The sequence below is a fragment of the Ogataea parapolymorpha genome, chromosome II, assembly GCF_000187245.1.
Source record: "Ogataea parapolymorpha DL-1 chromosome II, whole genome shotgun sequence".
NCBI lineage: Eukaryota > Fungi > Ascomycota > Pichiomycetes > Pichiales > Pichiaceae > Ogataea > Ogataea parapolymorpha.
In genome coordinates, this window is record NC_027865.1 from 487452 (window position 1) to 507302 (window position 19851).

Genomic DNA, 19851 nt, shown 5'->3' on the forward strand with positions numbered 1-19851 from the left:
GTCGTGTCTCACCCACAAAAAGTACCAGAAGGCAAATTCAAATTCTCTACTTCAACTAATATCAAACTATGAACAACCAAGGGTGGGACAAATTTGCCCAAGATTTGCAGAAAAGAGCTCAGCAAATTGCCAAAAGCCAGGGTGGCCGCAAGCCACCTGGATCACCGCTGGGTTTCTTTGCTGGCCTGGGAGGACTGCTTCTGCTGGGAGGTGGTGCACTGTTATTTGACAATGCTCTGTACAATGTGAACGGTGGTGAAAGGGCGGTGATTTATGACAGATTGAGCGGTGTTCGTCCTGAAGTTGTAGGCGAAGGTACCCATATTAAGATTCCCTTCCTTCAATTCCCAACAATCTACGAGATCCGTGCCAAGCCAAGAAGCATTGCCTCGCTGACCGGTACGAAGGACTTGCAGATGGTGAACATCACGTGCAGAGTGCTTTCGAGACCGGAGGTTAGTGCGTTGCCTACAATTCACCGCACGTTGGGCCAAGACTACGACGAAAGAGTTCTTCCCTCGATTGTGAACGAAGTTCTGAAGGCGGTTGTGGCACAATTTAATGCTGCACAGCTCATTACACAGAGAGAGAAGGTGTCGAGACTTGTTCGTGAGAACCTTATGAGAAGAGCGGCCAACTTCAACATTTTGCTGGACGACGTTTCGCTCACGGCCATGACGTTCTCTCCGGAGTTCTCGAGCGCGGTCGAAGCCAAGCAGATTGCCCAGCAGGACGCCCAGCGGGCGGCCTTTATTGTGGACAAGGCCATCCAGGAGAAACAGAGTCTGGTGGTGAAGTCTCAGGGTGACGCGAAGTCGGCGCAGCTGATTGGTGAGGCCATCAAGAAGTCCAAGGACTATGTCGAGCTCAAGAGACTGGACACAGCCAAGGAAATTGCCAGCATCCTGGCCAGATCTCCAAACAAGGTCATTTTGGATAACGAGGCACTGCTGTTGAACACTGTGACCGACTCTAGAGTTACCAAGAAATAAGTTATTTAGCACAATTCCTGTTTATAGCATCAATCTTTATCGTCTTGGACCTGTGCTCCCAAATTTTTTTCGACACTGGCGATAAGTGGGCGTCTGTTGGCGACGGCAGGGCTTTGAGCAGATCTCTGTTGAATGCCAGCTTTGGCCGCGGTGTTTGGTACTGCATTGAGAAATATTCAGCACCAGCGGTCCTATTTATAATACCCTCGTCTCTTACAAGCCTAATTTTCCTGTCTCGAATTTGAATCAAATTAATCTAGTCACTATATGCTCACGCAATCACATTTTTCAGCACCTCCTTGGACGAAACCACGCCAGCAAACTTGCTCTCGAGGTACTTGAGGAACGCCACAACCTTGTGCTGAGTCTCCTCTGAGTCAAACTGGTTCAGTCTTTCTATGTTCTCTTCTCTTCCCAGCGTCGACTCACTGATCAGTTTCTGCTTCTCCAGCTCTCTCAGGAACACCTGCTCGAAAATGTCAACCACCTGGGCAGTGGCATTGACAATAATCTCGTTGTTCTCCTGGTAAAGTTTCAAAATCAGCTCGAAAATAGGCTTGTTCTCCTCGAGGCCGGTTTCCAGAGGCAGGTGGCTAAGTAGCGAGGGCACGATCACGTTGAGCGGCACGGCCTGCGGGTGCTTGAGCGCCATTCTGCTGACACAACCGCATGCGTTGGCAATCGTTCTGTTGATCGTGTCCTTGGTCTCAACGTCGTCTTCGTCGGTCTTGGAAGCTTCCTTGCCGGCTTTATTGAGCAGCTTGGACAGCGAGTTGAGGGTGGCCGGGTAAGCAGGCGTCACGTCGACAGTGGCGTGCTCGATCAGGACACCGACACCGTACGCGGCCGAGCCACGCACCTCGGAAGACTTGTCGTTGGCGAGTCTATCGATGAACACCTCGAGCAGCTCTGTGGTGTACGGGTTTTCGCTCTTAAGGCCGTTGCAGATCTCGGCAAGACAGCCGACCGTGGAGACGCGCTTGTTCTTGTTTTTGCACTTGACCTGCGAGAGAATGACGTCTTTGAAAGAGCTGAAGATGCGCACAAAGTCGCCGCCGAAAGCGTCGGCCAGACTCACCAGCACCTCGAGTGCCGAGTCGTAGATCATGGCGTCGGTCTCTGTGGTGTCGACCTCGTCGCTCGGGACGTCCTCATCGTCCTGGGTGAGGCACAGGTGCTCGTTCTTAAGGATCAGCATCAACTGCGTGCACAGCGACTCCAGCTGCGACGAGTCGGTGCCCTCCATGATGGCCAGCTTTCCCAGGGCCTTGGACTTAATGTACTCATACAGACAGTCGATGCACGTCATCACCATGTGCACATCGAACTCTTCGGGCAGAATGCTAATGGTGATGCTGCGCACGTTTCTGATCAGCTCCAGCACCTTGTCGTTCTTGCCGTGCGCCTCGTACATGCAGTATGCCACCTTCCAGAGCGTCGACAGCGACGCTTCTCTAACGGCGTACGACTCGTCGATCTGCTCGCTGAGGATCTTGACGGTTTGGTCGACGAAGCTCGTAAAGCCGGCCTTGGTGCCGACGGCTAGCGAGCTCAGTGCCACGAGCGCAACCTCTTTTTCAACGGTGATACCCGTGTGGACATTCAATTTCTCTGCCAGATCTGCTTCGTCTGCAATCTCGTCCTCGGGACCAAAGTTGAAGTCGAACTCGTCCTGCTGCAGACAGTTGAAGATCTCCGGCACGATTCTGTCCAGGAATGGCGTGAACTGCTCGCCGTACACTTTGGCCATGTTAGAGATGAACGCAAAGCCGGACTCTCTGAGTCTGCCGTTAGCAGAGTGGATCGCGCTGTACGACGCGTCGATCAGCGGCTGTGCGTACGGAGCAAACGCCTCAGAGCCCACGGCCCGCGCCATTGACGAGATATTCTCGAATGTCTGCGCACGCAGCTCGATGTCGTCCTCGGTCATGCCGTCGATGTGGTCCATGTTGGCAATGAATTTCTCCAAGAACTTGATCGACGGGTCGAAATACGGAGTGAACGCCTTGCCGGCCGCATAGGCCACCGACCCGATTGCCGACACGATGCTCGATTTGAGCGACGATGACTGCGCGCCGTCCAGCATCTGGAACAATTTGTTCATCAGCGGCTCCATGTACTGCTTGATGCTTTCGTTCGACATGTACTCGATCAGCGTGTCCAGCGCACAGGTGGCGTACTTGTAAACCATGATCTTATTGGTGGAGTCGATGATAGAAATGATAGGACTGAGCAGCAGCTCGTGGTACTCTGCAACCGTGTCCTTGAGTTCCTCATTCAGCTGGGCCAGAGTGCGCAGCGCAGCAGCCTTGACGATAATCGACCCGTCATGCAAGCCGGCAATCACCAGCTGGATGATTTTAGGCAGCTGCGTCGAAATGTAGTCAGGCGCACCCTCAACGGTAACGCCAATCGAAAGCAGAGCAGCTCTTCTTTCGTACTGGTTGCTCGAGCTCAGAAGCTGCGGAGCCAACTCCAGGATCGGTTGGATGATCTGGCTCGACGGCAGGTTGATCGCCAGCTCGTTCAAAAGTCTCAGAGCCAGCGTGTGCGGCGAAGCCTCTTCGTTCTCGTTCTCCTCGTCCTCTTTTTCGAGCTCTTCCTCGGCCTCGTCGTCCTCCTCGCTCGCAACACGTAGAGCACACGTAGCCATCTGTCCGCCCAGCTTGGCTTGCGAGATCTTGGATTTTCTGTACGCAATGCACTGGGTCAACGTTCTGAGCGCGAAACACCGGATCTCCTCGTCCAGGTCCTTGTTCATGGCCGTCTCAATCATCAGGTTGATAATGTCCACAAAGCTGTCGCCCAGCAGCTTTATGTCCAGCAGAACAAAGCTGTTGAACGCCGTGAATAGCTCCTTGGTCCTCTCCGTGTCAGAAAACGAGAGAGAGCTCTTTAGCAGATGCACCATGCTTGGAAGCAGCGACCTGAACGAAGGAGCAAGCTTCGTCAACAGCGCATCGTCCTCCTCGATGTACGCAGAAATAACTTCCAAGGCAGAAACGGAGGTGACCTGGACGTCGAGGGAGGCCTGGTCCTGCAAAGTGGTGGCAAATAGGGACAGGAAGTCCTGCGAGTGCTCAAACCAGTCGGCAGGGAATGTCTCCAAAATACAGAAGATGATGAACACAGCCATCTCTCTGGTCTGCACGTCGGCATCCTGGGCTCCTCCAACCAGCGACTGCAGCAGGGTTGGCCATTTGTTGTCGGGGATATCAATTTCGGCAATGGCAGCCACGATTCTAGCCGAAGAGTGTCTGATGCTCTTGGACTTGTATGCAAACGCAAACTTCAGCAGAGACTCCCTGATTTGAGACTTGAGACTTTCGTCGAGCGTCTCCCATTGTTTTGGAACCAACTTCTTGGCCTCCACGGCTGCCAGCTGCTTGACACTGTCGTCGGCAGAGTTTTGAAGCAGGTGGATCAAAGAAGGAAAGGCCAGAGAGTTGCTGTAGTACTGCGTCTTCAAAGCCTGTGTGGCATTCTTGATCGCGTTGTTGTCTGGCGACAAGATGTTTCTGAGTGTTTGTTCCAAACCACTCAAGAATTGGGCGTCCATGGTAGCTGGAGGTAAAAATTGAAAATTAAATCAATAAAAAAAAAAATTTTAGTGGGTGATACACGAACTTAGGTTGCAGGAGCAGTCTAGAGGGGGAATAGGTAGCCGTCGCTGATACGATACAGCAGAGACAGGACAGTTGATGCATTCTTAACCGAGCCAAATGGTTTCCCCAACATTATCAGGTATTTCCCAAAAACCAACCTTGGTTGGTCGAAGCCTGCTCCAGCAATCGCTTTACCCAGGTAATGTGAAATTTATATATGTTTAATTATTAAATATAACTTAACATATAACTTAACAAAGGAGGTTGTATATGGGCACTACCACCCCCCAATTGTGCGTAATCTGCCCTTATGGCCAAGTTGGTAAGGCGCCACACTAGTAATGTGGAGATCCTCAGTTCAAATCTGAGTGGGGGCACTCGCTTTATTTTTTCCGATATTTTTAACTCGTGGCTCCAAAATTATCCCTCTTTCAGACATGTCCTTATCCGTGTACAACCGTCACACGTCACGGTCGTACACCATCGAAATTTCCACCCACAAGACGATAAGAGTTGGCAGAGTGAAAGCTCCAGAAATCTGTGCTAGCGAGTGCGTGGTAGACGATCCTCAAGTGAGCTCGACCCATTGTTTTATCTGGAGTGTCTGCTTCGACGAGTCGACAGCACCGTTGACGTATATACAGGACATCTCACTCAATGGGACATTTATCAACGGGAGAAAACTTCAAAAAGGATTTACAATACTGAGCGACCGAGATCTGATTGAGATCGGTGACCATCTTAGCTTACGCTACACAGGCGACAGTCTTAAAGAAGAAGTGGTATTAGAGGAGCATGGCTGGAAAGTGATCTCTCAAGTAATTGGAAAGGGTACTTTTGGGAAAGTAAGTGGCAAGTAGTTGTGTTCTAACGCCAGGTGCAACTTGCAACCAAAAACTCAGCATTCTACGCAGTCAAAGTTCTCAATTGCGCAACAGCTTCTAAGGAGAACCAAATACTGACACAGATTGACCATCCAAACATTGTCAGAGTTCACGAGTGTATGAATGCCAACGGCAGTCTTCGGATCTATGAAGACTTGGCTACTGGAGGAGACCTATTTTCCTACATGGCACAAGGCAACGATGTGCTCCGACCGGTCTCGGAGACACAGGCGTTACTGATTGTTTACCAAGTGCTCAAAGCTTTGGAATACCTGCACTCTCGCGGGATTGTGCACCGAGACCTGAAGCTTGACAACATTTTAATAAGAAGAGCGCCTGTTCGGTATCCTTACGTGGTTCTGGCTGATTTCGGAGCTGCCCGGCGACTTGATGCACAAAGAACCAAGCGATCGGCCAGAAGAATGTTTACAATGGTAGGGACTCCGGAATATGCGGCGCCAGAAATCGACCTCATGCAGCCACGGAGCACCAAGGGGTACACCAATAAGGTGGACATTTGGTCTCTAGGAGTGATTACATACATTCTGCTTACCGGCGTGTCTCCTTTCTACTCCCCTTGCATCGAAAAAACCACCATCAAGGTTCGGCAGGGAGACCTGCTACTCAAGATCGAAGAATGGAGCAAGATCTCTATCGAAGCAAAACAGTTCGTCAAAGGATGTTTACGTGCCAAAGTGTTGCAGAGGCTAGACGTATCAGGGTGTTTGGAGACAGACTGGATCAATAAGCGTTCGCATATAGAGTGGCTGGAGAAATGCTACCGCGTTATTTTGGGCCAATGAGTGAAGTGATGAAAAAAAACCCTATTGCCCTACAAATTGCAAAATTTTCGTGGGGGGACAAGATTCGATCCAAAGATCGAGCGAGGGTAGCGCGGCACGGTAAGAATTTTTTTTTCTAAAGGCCCGAATTTTTTGGTAAGAGGTGCAAAAAGATTTTAGACAAATAATCAGTTGATCCGGCTCATTCATCCTTATACCTGGTCGCTTTGGCATACGTTTAATCTCCTTGAATCATCACGTTAAGGCACAAAGTCACGGTTACGATTGGCATAGAACAGACCATTGCATCAATCATATTTATTTGTTGGAAGATTTGCCAGTTTTCGCTTGCTTGATATGTTACCATCGCTCTTGATCCAACATGTATAATTCTGCTTATAATCAACACCACTCATACTACCCAAACAAGTCTTCAGCATCGCCTCCTGCATCGCAATATACGCAGTCCAGCCAGCTGAATGGGCAATCAAATGGCCAGCAAAATGCGCAGACCCCTCAACTCTGGATGGGTGATCTCGACCAAAGGTGGGACGAGACCACGATCAAGCAGATTTGGTCTAGTGTTCTTGCCCCGCTGGGGATTTTAGTGCACTCTGTGAAGCTCATTAGAGACAAGCAGAGCATGAACCTCGAACTGGCAAACGCAGGCTATTGCTTCATTCGATTCCATAATTTCGAAGATTGCTACAAGGTACTCGAGCTATTCAATGGTAAGCCAATTCCAGGAACAAATAACGTCCGCTTTTTCAGACTGAATTGGTCTTCGGCCAACTCTTCAGGTGCCAATGCTACTGCCTTCCAGCCTAAGGGACAGTCCGAGTATTCTATTTTTGTCGGCGACCTGCCTCAGACTGTGACCGAACAAAGCCTCTTGCAAGCCTTCCAAGCAAGATATCCCTCATGTTCTGGTGCCAAGGTCATGATTGACCCTGCTACTGGTCATCTGAAAGGTTATGGATTTGTCAAGTTTTTAAACGAGACCGACCAGAAAAGAGCATTGATAGAGATGCAAGGTTACGTTTTGCTTGGAAGACCTATCAGAGTTTCCACCGCATCCAAATCCCAGACAAATGCAGCTGCCAACAGCTCTTTTGCATCTGCCATGCCATCTCAGGATGGTCTTGGTCAGCTGAAGGTCAACGTCCCTTCTTTGCCCCAGACAGCTCCTCTTCAATACTATAATGACCCCAACAACACCACCGTTTTCATTGGTGGACTGAATGTTCCAATTTCAGAAATGCAATTGCGAGCTCTTTTCTCAAGATACGGCGACATCAGCTATGTGAAAATTCCGCCGGGCAAAAATTGTGGATTCGTCCAGTTTTTCCACCGTGCTAGTGCAGAGATGGCCATCAGTGAGATGCAGGGCTACGATATTGGTGGCGGCTGTCGGATTAGAGTCAGCTGGGGGGCCCGTGCCGCTCAGAGGAATTGGTTCGCCAAGCAGCTTGCCATGCAGCAGCAACCACCGCAGCAGGCAGTTCAACCCCCTCAGACACAACAGTTTCAACAAGCCAATTTGTACAACATGTCCAATACATTGGGACTCACTGGTACTAAATATAGCTTGCTAAATGATCTGCTGATTGACCATGCTAGCACTCCTGTTACCAATGGTGGAGCATACAGTGGCTCCCTTCTTAACATTGACAGACTCTCTCGCGAACCCATTCCTTTCAGTCCACTCAACTCGTCGGGGACCTCTTTGACAACTAGCTTTGCCTCTGATGAACTCCGCTTAAACGAGTATTTTCTTGCTTCTAGACTCAACAACTTGGAGCAGCTAGACATAGGTTCTGGTCTCTTCAAACTTAACTGAGAGGAGAGACAGCCTTTTTTTTCGTTTTGTTACTTAGCATACATTCGTCAACGCATTTTTGTGCTTTCATTTGCTTCCTGTTCATTTTCTTACAATTGTTATGCATTTAGCTCATGTGGGGGAGATTAGAAAGTTAATAGTGAGATCTGAGATGGTCAATAAATACTGTGTATTCCAATAAATAATATAAAATAATAAAATGGTAGCTGATTCATTCAGCCTGGTCGATCCGCGCCCTGTACAAGTCCTGTTCTCTTTCCGTGCCCCCCAGGTCTTTGTAGAGACCGCCATGCGGGTAAGATCGTGGAGTGGCTGGCCGTTCTGGCCATAAATCAAAGAACCAGATAGCAGTTGCGAAGGATCCCAGCCCAGCAAACCAGCCAAGAAAATTGACAATCGCTGTAGAGTCGCTGACGGGATTAATGAAGTCTGGAGACCACATGTCAAGATTATCCTCAAATGGGTGGACTGGAGTATCAAAATTTCGTCTGTTTTGCTGGTCGTCGTAAACCTGATAGGGATCTCTTCTCTGGGGCATCACGTAGTCTTTAGGGACCTTATAGTCAGGAAATTCGGACAAGTTTGGCAAGAACTTGGGCAATTCCGAACTGTATCTAACATGGACAATTCCTGGGGCTCTCTTGGCCCCAACGGCCAATCTACTGAACATCTCTAAGGAAAGGATATTTTACTCCACATTTACAAAAAAATGGACCACCCGTCTAGGGAATGGCAGATTCTTTTTTTTTTGAAATATTTGCCAAACACTAAAAAAAAGTACGACTCTAACATATATACCTGTCCTGGATTAATATGCTACCGAGTGAGAACGGCGGAATGCCTAGCGGTAGTCGTTCACAAACTCCCAGCAAGCGGCGGTCGGAGTCTATCGACAGCCAATTGGAGGAGAGTGCTGGAAAACGAAGGAGCACGAGAGTGAAAGAGGTGCCCAATTACTCGCTTTCCAGACCTCGCAACTCACGAGCGCCATCAGCCATAAACACGTTCGGCTCTACAGTGCCGCCATGTTTGAAATCAGGAGCAATAGAATTCAAATTACCCAAGGTAGACTCATCTCTCCCTATAGAAGAACAGAGGCAAATTGCAAAGTCGAACATGGCCAAGTTGGTGGTTCACAACGAATCTCTCGTACAGGAGTTATACCATCTCGAGAATTTTACCTCGCTTGTATATTTCAAGCCAGAAGAGCCGAAACAACCCGACACATATGAACAGTACAAAACAGAATTCTCATTATGGCCGAAAATCGACGAGGCGAAACTGGGTAGAAGGAGTCGCAGGCTCACAGAAAACAGCGACCCGTTGAAATTAGAGATTGAAAAGATAATAGAGCGGGATCGTAGCGAGTCAGTCCAGCCCACAGAGCCGGTGGAAGCGAAGAAACCCGCAGTTAAAAAAACAAAGGAAGCGTCAATCAAGTCTGAATTTGAGCCTGAGGTGGAAGATTTTGCTTTTGAAAGTGACAGCTCCGAGGTCTCTATTCCACCTGTGACGCCCACAAACATCAAAAAGCTACATTTCAAGGTGAACGTCAGGCCGCAGCTGGTAACACACCCTTCACATGTCACGTCCCCCAGGTTTGGAAGTTTAGAGGAGTTTCTAAGCTCTTACAGGTCTACAATCGAAGAGCCTAGTCGAGATTTGTCGAATGAAGAGTACCAGGAATACTTGAACGCGCAGTACGAGCTGATCAACAAGATTCGCGAAGGTCTTGACTCGAAGCTTTTGACGCTTGATTTTAACGAAAACGTCTTCAGGGCCGTTCCTCAGGGTTTTCGGGAGCCAACCATGATAAAGAAAAATGCGCAGTACAGTTTGAATCATTACAAGCCACCCCCCGAGCCTTTCAGGTCGAGGAACGAGCTCACCCACTATGATCATCTTCTCGCACAGGGTATGAGGTCGTCGAAGCTGATCCACGACTTGCGAGCTTCGAGGATCTCGAGGTGTCGTCGAATTGCAGGAATGATCGAGTCGCACTTCAAGAAGCTTTCCCAGGAACAGGAGAGGAAAGAGCGCGAGTTTGAGAAGAAGATTGCCAAGCTGGCTAGAGATACAGCCAAGGAGGTGAAGAAAAAATGGTTGGTGGCCGTGAAAGCGTACAAAATTCTGGAGGAGCGGGAAAAAGAGCGAGAACGTGCAGTCAAAAGCAAGGAGCAGCTTTCCAAGATTCTGGACCAGAGCACCAAGATGTTGGGTGCCCAGGTCGGGAAAAGAAGCGTGACTCCCACGTCAAGACAGCATAGTGTTGTTTCTGAGCAGTCTCAGGCAGACAGCGACGATGAGTCAGGTTCGGACGACGACGAAAACATGAGCTCGAGCAGCAGCGAGGACAACGAGGAGGAAGGAAATGGCCAGCTCAAAGATGACAGCAAACTCACAGTTGAGGAGCTGCGCGAAAAGTACAAGGATTTGGACAAAGTGTCTGCAGAGCCGGATTCTGACGATGATTCTGAAGCAGAGGAGCCAGATACGTTGGCCTCATTATACGGAGTTGAATCCAATGGAGAACACAAGAAGATCAGCGTTGTTGACCAACTTACCGACGAGCAGAAAAAGAAGCTGATGGAGGAGTCGAATAACCCGCTCTTGGACGAAAGCGACGATAGCGACGACTCTATGTCGGACTCATCCGAAACTGAGTCTTCGGAGGAAGAAGTTTCATCGGATGAGTCGCAACCGGGACTGGCTTCTCTTTTTGGCAATAATATCAAAGACGAGCCAGGAGAGGCAATCACGCCTCCTTCGTCGGACGAGATGGAGGTGGACGGAGACAATCCTGCGATTCCAGACGTTCCTGTGCCTATTCTTCTTCGCGGAACATTGAGAGAGTATCAAAAACAGGGTCTCAACTGGCTGGCCTCTTTATACAACACAGGAACCAATGGTATTCTCGCTGATGAGATGGGTCTGGGAAAGACTATTCAGACAATCTCGCTAATCTCGTATCTGGCGTGCGAAAAGAATATATGGGGACCACATTTGATTGTTGTGCCCACGTCGGTGATGCTCAACTGGGAGATGGAATTCAAACGGTTTGCGCCGGGATTCAAGGTGTTGACGTACTATGGCAATCCCCAGCAAAGAAAGGAGAAGAGAAGGGGCTGGAATACACCAGATACTTTCCATGTCTGCATCACGTCGTATCAACTGGTTGTTCAAGATCACTCTGTCTTCAGAAGAAAAAAATGGCGGTATATGATTCTTGATGAAGCACATAACATCAAGAATTTCCGCTCTCAAAGATGGAAGGCCCTGTTGAATTTCAACACCGAAAACCGGTTACTTCTGACGGGTACACCTTTGCAGAACAACATCATGGAATTGTGGTCTCTGCTGTACTTTTTGATGCCGTCTTCAAAGGCCGACCAGATGATGCCAGATGGCTTTGCAAATTTAATGGATTTCCAACAGTGGTTCGGACGCCCGGTGGACAAAATCATACAAGGAGGAGGATATGGTGGCGGACAGGAAGATGACGAGACGAAGGAGACTGTCAACAAGTTGCATCAGGTTCTGCGTCCATATCTTCTGAGAAGATTGAAGCAGGACGTCGAAAAACAGATGCCTGCTAAATATGAGCACATTGTCTACTGTCGTCTGTCCAAAAGACAAAGATTGCTCTATGACGACTTTATGAGTCGTGCTCAAACGAGAGAGACGCTGGCGAGTGGTAACTTCCTGAGTATTATCAACTGTCTGATGCAGTTGCGGAAAGTTTGCAACCATCCGGATTTGTTTGAGGTGAGACCTATTTTGACCAGTTTGGCAATGGAGAAAAATGTGGCCAGTAGTTTTGATCTGAACGACCTGGTTATTCGGAAGCATTTGAGAAAATCTCAAAAGCCTAGTGTGGATCTAAATTTTTTGAACTTGACTCCCGCAGAAGACTTCACATGGAACTCTTTCAATGTCGAAAGCTTGAGAAAAGTGTCTGCCTCGCGCCAGTTCAGCGAGGAAATCCAGAAATTGGAGGCCAACCTGAAGCCAGTTGAAGCCAACTTCGAAAGCCTGACCCAGTACTATGAGCACCTGAAATACAAGGAGCAGGCAGAATTGATTGACCTGTTCAAACAGAGGCTTTATGTGAACAATTTTAATTGCGAAAAAAATCCTATCTACTCCTCCAATCTTCTTGATTTGGTGAAGTTTAATAGATACTCAAAGGAAAATTTCAACCAGCTGGAGGAATTGAAGCTCGTTCAGTCTGTAAGCACACGCGCCGAGACCGTGAGTGACACAATCGAGAAATATGCTTTTGTCACGCCCAAAGTCGTTACGCAGAATACACTCGACTTGGAGATTCCAGAGCCTGTCCAAAACGAGATAAGACAGTTGAAACTTGATAATCCATTCCACCAAGCTCAAATCAAGCTTTCCATCACGTTCCCGGACAAGTCTTTGCTCCAGTACGACTGTGGAAAATTGCAAAAGCTCGCTAGTCTCTTGCAGGATCTGATTCCAAAAGGTCACAGAGTTCTCATTTTCACACAGATGACAAAAGTGCTGGACATTCTGGAAAAATTCATGAATTACAATGGCTACAAGTATATGAGACTGGATGGCGCGACCAAGATAGAAGATAGACAGCTGTTGACAGAACGTTTCAACAAGGACCCGAAAATCAAATGTTTCATTCTGAGTACCAGATCTGGAGGTCTGGGAATCAATCTGACTGGAGCAGACACCGTCATATTTTACGACTCGGACTGGAACCCTGCCATGGATAAACAGTGTCAGGACCGGTGTCACAGAATTGGACAAACGAGAGATGTGCACATCTACCGATTCGTTTCGGAGTACACGATTGAGTCGAACATTTTGAAGAAAGCGAACCAGAAACGTCAGCTGGACAACGTTGTCATTCAGGAAGGAGATTTCACGACCGATTACTTCAGCAAGATCACAGTGAAAGATCTTTTCGGAGAAGGCTCCGAGGATTCTCCGGGCGATGCGAAGCCCCTGATAGCAAACGACCAAGGAAAGTCGGAGAACGAGCTTGCAAAGGTTTTGGAGCAGGCTGAGGACGCAGAAGATGCACAGGCTGCCGAGGTGGCGATGAAGGAGGTGAATCTGGATAATAACGATTTTACTGAGGACCAGAATGTTCTAGCAAGCACAAAGAGTCCGAGCGTTGTTGGCCAAACACGACAAAACTCTGCCGAGCCTGACGACTTTGTGAAACGAATTGAGTCCAAGGAGGATGAAGAGGAGGAAGAAGACGACGGTATTGGTCACATTGACGAGTACATGATCCGGTTTATTGCTGGAGGCTTCTATTTCGATTAACTGTATATTATGTAATATTAGATGAGCCGCATGATGTCATTGCGCCGACCCCAGATTTTCTTCACAGACAGCAAGCAAACTTAAAAAGTATAAATATCCCACCACCGCTTCCAATTGAGACCAACCATGACCGGACCATATAAACTTTTCTACAAAGGCCAAAGCAAGGATTTTGTCGTTTTCATTGACGACAAGGACGCCTACGAAAAATATGCTCATAAGCACGACCACTCTATACCATTGACTGATGTGGTGTCTAATTTCGACATCTACACCAACCAGATGGGCCAAGGATCCACAGGAAAATTAGAGAAAGCATCGCAGACAGATCTCAGCGTGGAATTCGGCGAGGTCAAGCATGCAGAGGATGTGCTACCAGTAATTTTGGAAAAAGGAGAAATTTTAAATAGTACAGGAGTGGATCATAAAAAGTGGTCGTCCACGAATGACTCCAATGGCTTTAACGCAAGATAGATCAGGGCATTTTTCTTACAATTGAGTAGTACAAATAAATAAACGTTAATTTGTATTTTCGAGTTCGGACATATTCGAATGCACACTTAATGATTTGATTAGTTTTTTAAAGCTGAAGCTTTTTCTGATTGAGCCAGACCCCGAAATCGTGTGGTCAGCATAAGTTTCTGTATCTCCGGATACGGTTTCGTCCTTTTCGTCTGTAGATCTCATGTTGCCCAAAGTGTGTGCCAAATTGCGCATGGAGGAGGAAGTAGAAAGCTTCGTGCCACTCCGGCCTCCTCTCATGAGCGAGGTCGAACGCGGACCCGAGGACTGAGAGTTTTGGTTGTTGAGAGAGGAAATAGACGAGATCGACAGTTTTTTGCGCAAACTGAAGTCGGAAATGCTGCGTGTGAGTGGGACGGTAGTCTTTGGGATCTCGGATGCCCACAGATCACCCAAGCTCTTTTCCACTCTGACTCTATCCTCTTTCTTAATTGCCACTACGACATTGTGGCTGGAAAAGCGGTCTCTGCGCAGAGACTCGTCTGGGTACGGATTGAAATGGTGGATGGAGAACTGGCGAACGCTCGCTTCAAGAGCAAAAAGCTGCCCATGACTTTTCTCCCTGAATGGTGTGATGTCGTCAGGAATGAAGCTTCTGAACCTGAACTTCTCAAGTTCACTTCTGTGCAGTCTGTGTTTTCGTTTATAAAAGGAGTAGGCAAAGTCTTGGTTTCCAATATCGGCGCGCCATTTTGCGGACATTTCACGGAGCTTCTCCAGCCACACCTGCTTCTCTGACTCTGATGGTAAGATCACCACAATCTCAAACTGCTTGAAATTGTACTCAAACTGGATCTTAAAACAGTGGGGATAAATTGTGAAGAGAAGTCCTTTGGCCCCTAAATCACTGTCCTGAATATTGAAGATTGACGAAACAGGAATGATCATTTTGACTCCCAGCTGACGGTGTTTGTAGGGCCTCACAAGAACAAGATGCGAGTCAAAGAGAATGGAACCGAAGTATTCGTACTTGATGGTTTCTTGGTGGCTCCAGACGGTTGCAAAAGCTGCCACTATTATGACGTCTCCCATATTGTCGAAGAAGTAAGGGTCGTCAGATATACGCTTGAGAGAACTGCTCATCATAGTCTTTAGTTGCTGGTTTGCCAGCTCGATTTTCTCGTACCTGCCCACATGATTGTTAATCTGAGTGCATTTATCAGCGATATGCTTCACACATGATTCAAGTTTATCGTTCATTCTAGAGTCAATGTCTCCTTTTGATTTCTGTAAAAGCGAGTCCACTATCAGCTTGTATCTGGAGATCCTGTTTGTGGGCATCTGGACCAGCGAGATGAACCTAATGTCCAGCTGTTGCTGGAGAAAATAGCTGGAAGCCACGTCTTGGTGCTCCACCATGTAATCGTTGTATATCACGATTGAGCTTGTGTTGTACTGATGAACGTTTTTAGCTTCTGCAAAGATAATGACTTTTGGAACCAGCTGGCAATATGCACTGTACGTGCGAACATTGATTGAATTATCGTGGATCCAATCAACGATTTTCTCAAGATAGCACAGATCCTCAGATCGGGGGACATGGGTTTCGAACATGGGAGAATGGATGGACAGTCTCGATGTCTCAGCTGAGTTTCCACTCTTGACCCATTCGCGGTATAGCGAGACCAGTCCTTTAAGAAATCGCGTATGCTCTTCCAGCAGACTATCGACGACACTAGCGAAGTTCTCGAAAAATAGCGGAATCGGCTCGCTTGCTCCAAGATAACTAACGTAAACCTCTTTCAGCACTTTCAGGGATTTGACATACACCTCTTCTGTGTTTAGCAATTCTTTTATTTGCTTCTGCCTAGTGAAGGATCTCTTAAAAGCAGAAGAAGATGTCTTTTTCACAGGAGTGACGGGTGTTAGAAGACACGTTTCTGGGCCCTCCAAGCTTTCCATCTCAAGACCCGAATTCAGGTCCAGCGGGGCTGGGGTGTTAACAGTGATTGACGAGGATGAGTCAAACCGCAAGTCTATGTAGTCTAGAGCTGCGAGCGGTTTGGAGTCATAGTTTTCCACTTCGGAGGTTGAGTCGCCAACTGATGCCAGCGTAAAGTTGTCACTCAAGTGTTTTTCCTCATTTGGTTCTGGCTTGGACGTATTTGTGTCCGTATCGATGAGCGACATGGATAATGAAAAACGAGATGTTCAGCGTCTAAAAAGTCGCAATATTGGATAGAAAAATAATTCCTGCATTTCAGCTACTTATACTTTTCCAAGCTGCCAAATACCAAATACTTTGATTCGCATCATAACAGACAAATGTGATATAACAGGAACGACTGTGTGGGAAGTGACAGATCGCACAAGTTCCCCCTTTTTTATTTTATTTTAGGGAGCCTCGGGCTGTGTTAATTTTCTGCATTGGTTGAAAAATTAGATTAAGCAAGACTAGTCATGATAGGACTGAAATTCGCCGCTAGAAGCACTCCCCGCTTCCAGTCTTTGTTCTGGAGACCCTTTAGTAGGACGTCGTTTACATTAAAGAGCAAGGCCAAAAATTCCACCGATGTCGAGGAAATAAATCCGTCAGCTATACTGAAAGACGTCGACACACAGTTCCAATCTGTCTTGGACAAGTACAAGAAAAAGATCACAGAGATCAAATTGGGCAAGGCAGATCCCCAAATTTTTAACAAATTGAAAGTCAGGGTCGAAAATGGGACAGTTCCGTTCACCGACATCGCTCAGACCACCCTCAAAGGAAAGTTTCTTACCATTACCGTTTTTGACCCCAAGAATAGCAAACGGATCATCAGCGCTATTTTGGGTACTAATTTGAACCTGAATGCTGAGGAAGACCCCAAAAACCCACAGCTTCTGAGGGTTGCTCTGCCATCCACCACCAAGGACTTGAAAGAGAAACAGGCCAAGGAATTAAAGGAAAACTTCAACATTTTCAAGGCCAGCTCTGCAAGCATCCGTGCACAGGTGCTTAAAGACCTCAAGAAAGTGCGGGGCTCTGCCGACACGCTTAGGAAGCTGCTGAACGATATTGAGAAGACACACAAGAACTACACAGAAAAATTGACCAATGCGTACAAAGAGGCCGAAAAGAGCCTGAAATAAAAGATAGAACTCTCACATAGACAATATATGATTGAAAGTTTATTAGTATGTCTATTTTACATCAGCTTGTGGCCAGAGTCCAGATGGCCTTGCACTTCTGCCACCAGCTGTGGTCGTATCCGCCCTGGTTGAGGGCCGCAACAAATTTCCAAGCTTTTTTACCGTTGGCAATCGGATAGTCAACCACACTTGGGATGGTAGTGGAAATCAGGCTCGTGCGGTCGTAGCACACGGACTTCTCGTTACAGAGGCCCCGTAGTCCCTCCTCGCCACCGAATTTGCCGTATCCAGAACCCTTGACACCGCCGAAAGGAAGCTGGCACACGTAGAACGTGGCAAAGTCGTTGATCGCCACGTTTCCGACCTTGAGACGTTTTGTAAGCTCCTCGGCGTGGCCGAAGTCTGTGCTGAAGACAGACGATCCGAGCCCGTAGCTGGTGGAGTTCGCCAGCTCCACAGCCTCGTCGTCGGAAGTGGCTCGCAAAACTGTCAAAACAGGACCAAACACCTCGTTTGTGGCTAGTGTGCACCCCGGATCAACATCCACGATCAGAGTGGGCATGAAATAATGGCCCTGTGGGTAGTTGGGGTGCACATAGCGTTTCCCTCCCTGTAGCAGCCGGGCTCCTCTGTCAACCGCTTCCAATATCCACTGCTCAAGCTCGTCAAATTTGGGTCCACCCATAATCATGGCTCCCATGTCGATCTCCTCGCTCTGGTCGATATCCGAGCCAATGCGTAGCTTGGCCACCTTATTTGATAACGTTTCCACCAGTTTTTCGTAGTACTTTGAGTCACCCGCCACAATCACCCGCTCTATCCCGATACAGTTCTGGCCCGCACTTTGGAACGTTCCTCTCATTAAAATGGACGCTATTTTATCAACCCCCTTGTTTCTGAGATAATCCTCGCAAATGACCACCGCATCCTTGCCACCCAGCTCCACTACCACGGGCGTAAGCGCCTCGCCGGCTTTAGCCACAACCTTTTGAGCAACCGGCCTGGACCCAATAAATGTAAGATGCGAAAGTCCAGGATGGCCAGAAAACAAATCTCCGTCCTTTCCCCACACACACACGAGCTGGACCAGGTTCTCGTCCACGCCACACACTTTGAGAGCCGCCTTAACCACAGAAATATAGTACTCGGATGACCAGCGGACTCGCTCGCTGCATTTCACCAGAATGGCATTACCGGTGAAAATGGCAGCAACTATAGGACCCAGCAAATTGTGGAACGGATAATTCCACGAAACAAGCGCTCCAACAACACCCAGTGGCTCGTAGCGAACTTCTGCTTTTTTGTACTTCATGAACAGGTTGGAACTGCCCGGTCTGCTAGACGGTTGCAATGCACGTTCTCCGTTGGCCAGAATCCAGTTGATCTTCTCGAGAGTGACCATGATTTCGCCCATGGACGCGTCTACCATTGTTTTCCCCGAGTCCCTGCATGCGACCCGCGCAATGGTCTCTTGGTTGCGCAGGATGAACTCGCACAGGGTTCTCAGCACTTTGCGCCGTTTCACCCCAAACTCGCGGTCGGAATAGAAACTTATCTGTGCATTCTTAGCCTTCTCCACAGCATCATCTATATCTTGTTTCGTGTGGGCAGGAAATTTGCCCAGAAATTGAGACGTTGCGGGACAGTAGCAGTAGATATGTGCTGGGTCTTCTGGCTGATAAATGTCTGCAGGTGTAAGCCTTTTGCCTTTCCAATTAGGCTTTGCCTCATCGGGGACTGGGACCTCAAACTTACTCGGTTTCTCGACCCGTCTGCGTGTCTTCCGCGCCAGAACCAAAATTATCGGGGCCAGGCCGAGTAGCAACGATAGCGAAATCTGTATCGGAAATATCGTGCCCCGGGCCTTTTGCACGTTGTAATACTCGCTCGAGGAATTAATCCAATGGTTTGCCAAGTCTGTCAAGTCCAGTGAATACAGCGTCTCGTTCAATTGCGAGATCAGTACTGACAGGTTGGAAGCCATTTTGCAAAGGTGTTTATTTTTTAAACGAGAAAAAAAGAGCACACCCTTCGGGAGCACAGCCTGAAAATCACAGACTTGTTGGACAGGCTTCCCAACAGTGCTACTCTTCCTCGCTTATTTCATCATCCAGCCCCTCCAGCGCCTCGTCAAACTCCCTGTCGAACTCGAGATCTTCCTCGGAGACTGCCGATTTCGGCGGATCGCGGTTTTCGGACTCTCGCTGTTTGGTCTCCGAAAAAGGCTCTTGCGATTTCGAGAGCCTCGACGAACGAGCAGGTACATTTCTTGTAGATGGTTCTCTTTTTTGCCTCGACTTGGCCAACGATTGAGCCGAGAGGGGACGTGACCGTGGTGTAGTGGCTGGTTTCCTAATCTTAGAAGCCTGCTCTTTTCTCGCCTCGCCACGGGCATGCTGGCTCAACAGCGTCTTCATCCGCTGCTGTAGCTTCTCAGGCTCCCGCGACTTGCTCATTTTCACCACAGAGTCCAATCTTTCGAGACTAAACTCGCCTGCCGTCTCATTGTAGATCAACACATGATCCGAGTGTCCGTGGCCAGCGGGCGGCCTTTTGCCTTCGAAAAACAGCTTGGACACACCGTCCTTGGCCGATGACTCCAGAATATACTCATCGTTATAGTTCAAAAGCGTCGATTCGCCGCTTGAGTCCAGAGTATCTGGACGAAAAGTGTCTACGATTAGCACAAACGCAAGCACCCATACTTACATCTGATTCCAAAAAAGCGCCGCAAGTCAGCGTCTCCAAGAGCCTGGCCGACCCGCAGGTCGTACTCGCCGTCTGGAATTTCGCAATCGTCCATTCTCCTAGCAATGTCAGAGATATATTAAATTTGGTGTGGGG

At 48.2% G+C, this 19851-nt stretch overlaps 11 protein-coding genes and 1 non-coding gene across 12 annotated transcripts; 7 read left to right on the top strand and 5 right to left on the bottom strand.

Moving 5' to 3' along the window:
* Positions 1–68: 68 nt before the first annotated feature.
* Positions 69–992, top strand: HPODL_04801 (Prohibitin-2; the record flags this gene model as incomplete). The annotated part of the gene is made up of 1 exon (XM_014081152.1): positions 69–992. One exon carries the CDS (start codon positions 69–71, stop codon positions 990–992), a length of 924 nt encoding a protein of 307 aa, XP_013936627.1.
* Positions 993–1263: 271 nt separating this feature from the next.
* On the bottom strand, positions 1264–4551 carry HPODL_04802 (Importin subunit beta-4; the record flags this gene model as incomplete). The annotated part of the gene is made up of 1 exon (XM_014081153.1): positions 1264–4551. The coding sequence occupies one exon, from the start codon at positions 4549–4551 to the stop codon at positions 1264–1266; it is 3288 nt and encodes a 1095-aa protein (XP_013936628.1).
* Positions 4552–4901: 350 nt separating this feature from the next.
* HPODL_05399 lies at positions 4902–4974 on the top strand. Its single transcript has one exon. It is a non-coding gene; the product is annotated as a tRNA-Thr (tRNA).
* A 60-nt stretch (positions 4975–5034) lies between these two features.
* On the top strand, positions 5035–6284 carry HPODL_04803 (uncharacterized protein; the record flags this gene model as incomplete). The annotated part of the gene is made up of 2 exons (XM_014081154.1): positions 5035–5442; positions 5475–6284. The coding sequence occupies 2 exons, from the start codon at positions 5035–5037 to the stop codon at positions 6282–6284; spliced, it is 1218 nt and encodes a 405-aa protein (XP_013936629.1).
* Positions 6285–6645: 361 nt separating this feature from the next.
* On the top strand, positions 6646–8103 carry HPODL_04804 (putative RNA-binding protein; the record flags this gene model as incomplete). The annotated part of the gene is made up of 1 exon (XM_014081155.1): positions 6646–8103. One exon carries the CDS (start codon positions 6646–6648, stop codon positions 8101–8103), a length of 1458 nt encoding a protein of 485 aa, XP_013936630.1.
* Positions 8104–8314: 211 nt separating this feature from the next.
* On the bottom strand, positions 8315–8773 carry HPODL_04805 (uncharacterized protein; the record flags this gene model as incomplete). Its single annotated transcript, XM_014081156.1, has 1 exon — positions 8315–8773. The coding sequence occupies one exon, from the start codon at positions 8771–8773 to the stop codon at positions 8315–8317; it is 459 nt and encodes a 152-aa protein (XP_013936631.1).
* Positions 8774–9219: 446 nt separating this feature from the next.
* Positions 9220–13413, top strand: HPODL_04806 (Swi2/Snf2-related ATPase that is the structural component of the SWR1 complex; the record flags this gene model as incomplete). Its single annotated transcript, XM_014081157.1, has 1 exon — positions 9220–13413. The coding sequence occupies one exon, from the start codon at positions 9220–9222 to the stop codon at positions 13411–13413; it is 4194 nt and encodes a 1397-aa protein (XP_013936632.1).
* Positions 13414–13539: 126 nt separating this feature from the next.
* On the top strand, positions 13540–13887 carry HPODL_04807 (uncharacterized protein; the record flags this gene model as incomplete). Its single annotated transcript, XM_014081158.1, has 1 exon — positions 13540–13887. The coding sequence occupies one exon, from the start codon at positions 13540–13542 to the stop codon at positions 13885–13887; it is 348 nt and encodes a 115-aa protein (XP_013936633.1).
* Positions 13888–13932: 45 nt separating this feature from the next.
* Positions 13933–16065, bottom strand: HPODL_04808 (uncharacterized protein; the record flags this gene model as incomplete). Its single annotated transcript, XM_014081159.1, has 1 exon — positions 13933–16065. One exon carries the CDS (start codon positions 16063–16065, stop codon positions 13933–13935), a length of 2133 nt encoding a protein of 710 aa, XP_013936634.1.
* Positions 16066–16335: 270 nt separating this feature from the next.
* Positions 16336–17007, top strand: HPODL_04809 (Ribosome-recycling factor, mitochondrial, mitochondrial; the record flags this gene model as incomplete). Its single annotated transcript, XM_014081160.1, has 1 exon — positions 16336–17007. The coding sequence occupies one exon, from the start codon at positions 16336–16338 to the stop codon at positions 17005–17007; it is 672 nt and encodes a 223-aa protein (XP_013936635.1).
* A 61-nt stretch (positions 17008–17068) lies between these two features.
* On the bottom strand, positions 17069–18991 carry HPODL_04810 (putative aldehyde dehydrogenase-like protein; the record flags this gene model as incomplete). The annotated part of the gene is made up of 1 exon (XM_014081161.1): positions 17069–18991. The coding sequence occupies one exon, from the start codon at positions 18989–18991 to the stop codon at positions 17069–17071; it is 1923 nt and encodes a 640-aa protein (XP_013936636.1).
* A 100-nt stretch (positions 18992–19091) lies between these two features.
* On the bottom strand, positions 19092–19810 carry HPODL_04811 (uncharacterized protein; the record flags this gene model as incomplete). Its single annotated transcript, XM_014081162.1, has 2 exons — positions 19092–19681; positions 19717–19810. 2 exons carry the CDS (start codon positions 19808–19810, stop codon positions 19092–19094), a joined length of 684 nt encoding a protein of 227 aa, XP_013936637.1.
* Between the last annotated feature and the right edge of the window lie 41 nt (positions 19811–19851).